At 35.3% G+C, this 1941-nt stretch overlaps 1 protein-coding gene across 1 annotated transcript; it reads right to left on the bottom strand.

Annotated features, from left to right (window-relative positions):
• Positions 1-401: 401 nt before the first annotated feature.
• LOC100815537 (pathogenesis-related genes transcriptional activator PTI6) lies at positions 402-1651 on the bottom strand. Its single transcript, XM_003520314.5, has one exon. The coding sequence runs from the start codon at positions 1469-1471 to the stop codon at positions 620-622; it is 852 nt and encodes a 283-aa protein (XP_003520362.1). The 5' UTR covers positions 1472-1651; the 3' UTR covers positions 402-619.
• Positions 1652-1941: the final 290 nt, after the last annotated feature.

The raw sequence follows: 1941 nt of genomic DNA, 5'->3' as shown, positions 1-1941 counted from the left end.
GTCCTTCAAATAAGGTAGGTACTTTAGAAAGTGACTTCAACATAACTAAGTTAACAATAACAAAAGAGTGTTAGCATGTTAACTAAGTTAACAATAACAAAAGAGTATTAACATGTTAAAAAATGTGTTGCTAACATATTTTTGTAAAACTAAAGCATTGGACTTTTTTAATTGCCTATGAAAATGCTATTTGTTGGTCATCACCCAACACAAAAAAAGATGCAATATGTGTGGCCATGAAGTGCCTAAGGTGGCCAACCATTGAACTTGACACATAGACTCACTTTAAGCTTAGTGCAATATGGTTGGCTCAAAATCTTGGGCACAATGTAAATTAAAGAAAAAATGTATCACAATGCCTCAAGAAAAATATCCCACAAAAAAAAAATTCAAAACTTGGGAGTTGACAGTTAAGAACACTGTAGTCTTCTTATTTACAAATTCCTTCATTGAACATAGATAAACAAACATCTTTTTGAATATACTAAACACAAAGATGCAACTTTTTCCTCAAAAAACTAAAGTCATAAATTAACACTTACTCACTCAGTCCCCTCAATCAGACTAAGAAAATTCTCACTCACTTCCAAACGGTTTGTTAGAAATCCACATCTTTAATTCATTGTTTCCATGAAGCATCATCACTGAAATAATTATCTACGTCCCATTTACATGACTCAAGATCTTCATCCAACGGAATATCAATGCAATCAACATTACAAAACGTCGTAGGAAGAGGTTGATCACAGAGTGCTTCATTGGAAAACAAGAACCCATCATCACAATAAACATCAGTAGTTAACCCATTAAACACTTCTTCTTCTTTGAACGTTTCTTCCAATAACGGTGGTTCTATCCAAGGCTGAAACACGAGAACAGAAGTGGGTGAAGCACACGCAGAACTCGTTCCGTTGACAACACTGTCACATTCAAGGGACACTGACTCGTGATCTTTCAACCGCGGTTTGATGAAATTGGTGACGGCTTCAGCGCCTCTGAATTTAATAGCGGCTTTGTCGTAAACCATGGCAGCCTCTTCAGCCGTGTCGAACGTGCCAAGCCACACTCGCGTCCGCCGCGTAGGGTCTCTTATCTCGGCTGCCCACCGGCCCCAGGGCCGTTGCCGCACGCCACGAAACTTGTGCTGTTTGAGATTTTGATTCTGATTCATGTAGCCCACCTTATTTAATGGATTAATGTTTTGTTGTTGTGGTCTGAGACTTTCATTCTCTTTGGTTGCATTTGCATAGCAACAACTACTGTCGTTGTCGTGATTTTTGTGATTTTTCTTGTTGTTGACACAAACAATCTTTATCTCATTAATCACTTTCTTCACTCTTGCATGTTCTCCTTCTTCATCACTAGAAGAGTCTGTGGCGTCTTGATCCGTCACCGAAATGCGAATAACTTTGGGGAGAAATTTGGATGATTTCACAAGTTTTGTGATGATGGTTTTTCTCTGGTACTCCATTGCTGCAAAAAAGCCAAAGGCCAAGAAAGAAAGAGAATCAGATATTGAGAATTTTTGGAAGAGAATCCCTGTTTTATAGCATGTTCTGTTTCTAATTTCAGTTGTCTGTTTATTTGTTTTTATTTTTCCTGTAAATATTAGTGAATTAAATATTCATAAATACCATTGCCTTAATTTCCTAATAAATTAGAAGAAGCTTTTCAAATTTGTTAATGACTTTAAAAAAGCTTTGAACAGCACCAAAATTCATTATTTAGTATAAGCTGTTTTTTTAAGGGAAATGTTTTATTTGGTATAAGCTGTTAGAACTACCAATAATTTTAGTTTTTCTCTTTTAATTTTGTACTAAAACTATATACTCACTGATTCATTATAGATACTCCAGTAATTTAGAATATTGATAGTTTATTAATTGAGCATATATGATTTTTAATCAGAGGTCAATTTTCAGATAGTGAGATAAAAGTCAA

The sequence above is a fragment of the Glycine max genome, chromosome 3 (genome assembly GCF_000004515.6).
Source record: "Glycine max cultivar Williams 82 chromosome 3, Glycine_max_v4.0, whole genome shotgun sequence".
In the NCBI taxonomy this organism is placed as follows: Eukaryota; Viridiplantae; Streptophyta; class Magnoliopsida; order Fabales; family Fabaceae; genus Glycine; species Glycine max.
This window is presented reverse-complemented; position numbering and strand designations above follow the sequence as displayed.

Coding starts and splice junctions, on each gene's coding strand:
- LOC100815537 (XM_003520314.5), bottom strand. CDS start 1,471: ATGGAGTACCAGAGAAAAACCATCATCACAAAACTTGTGAAATCATCC.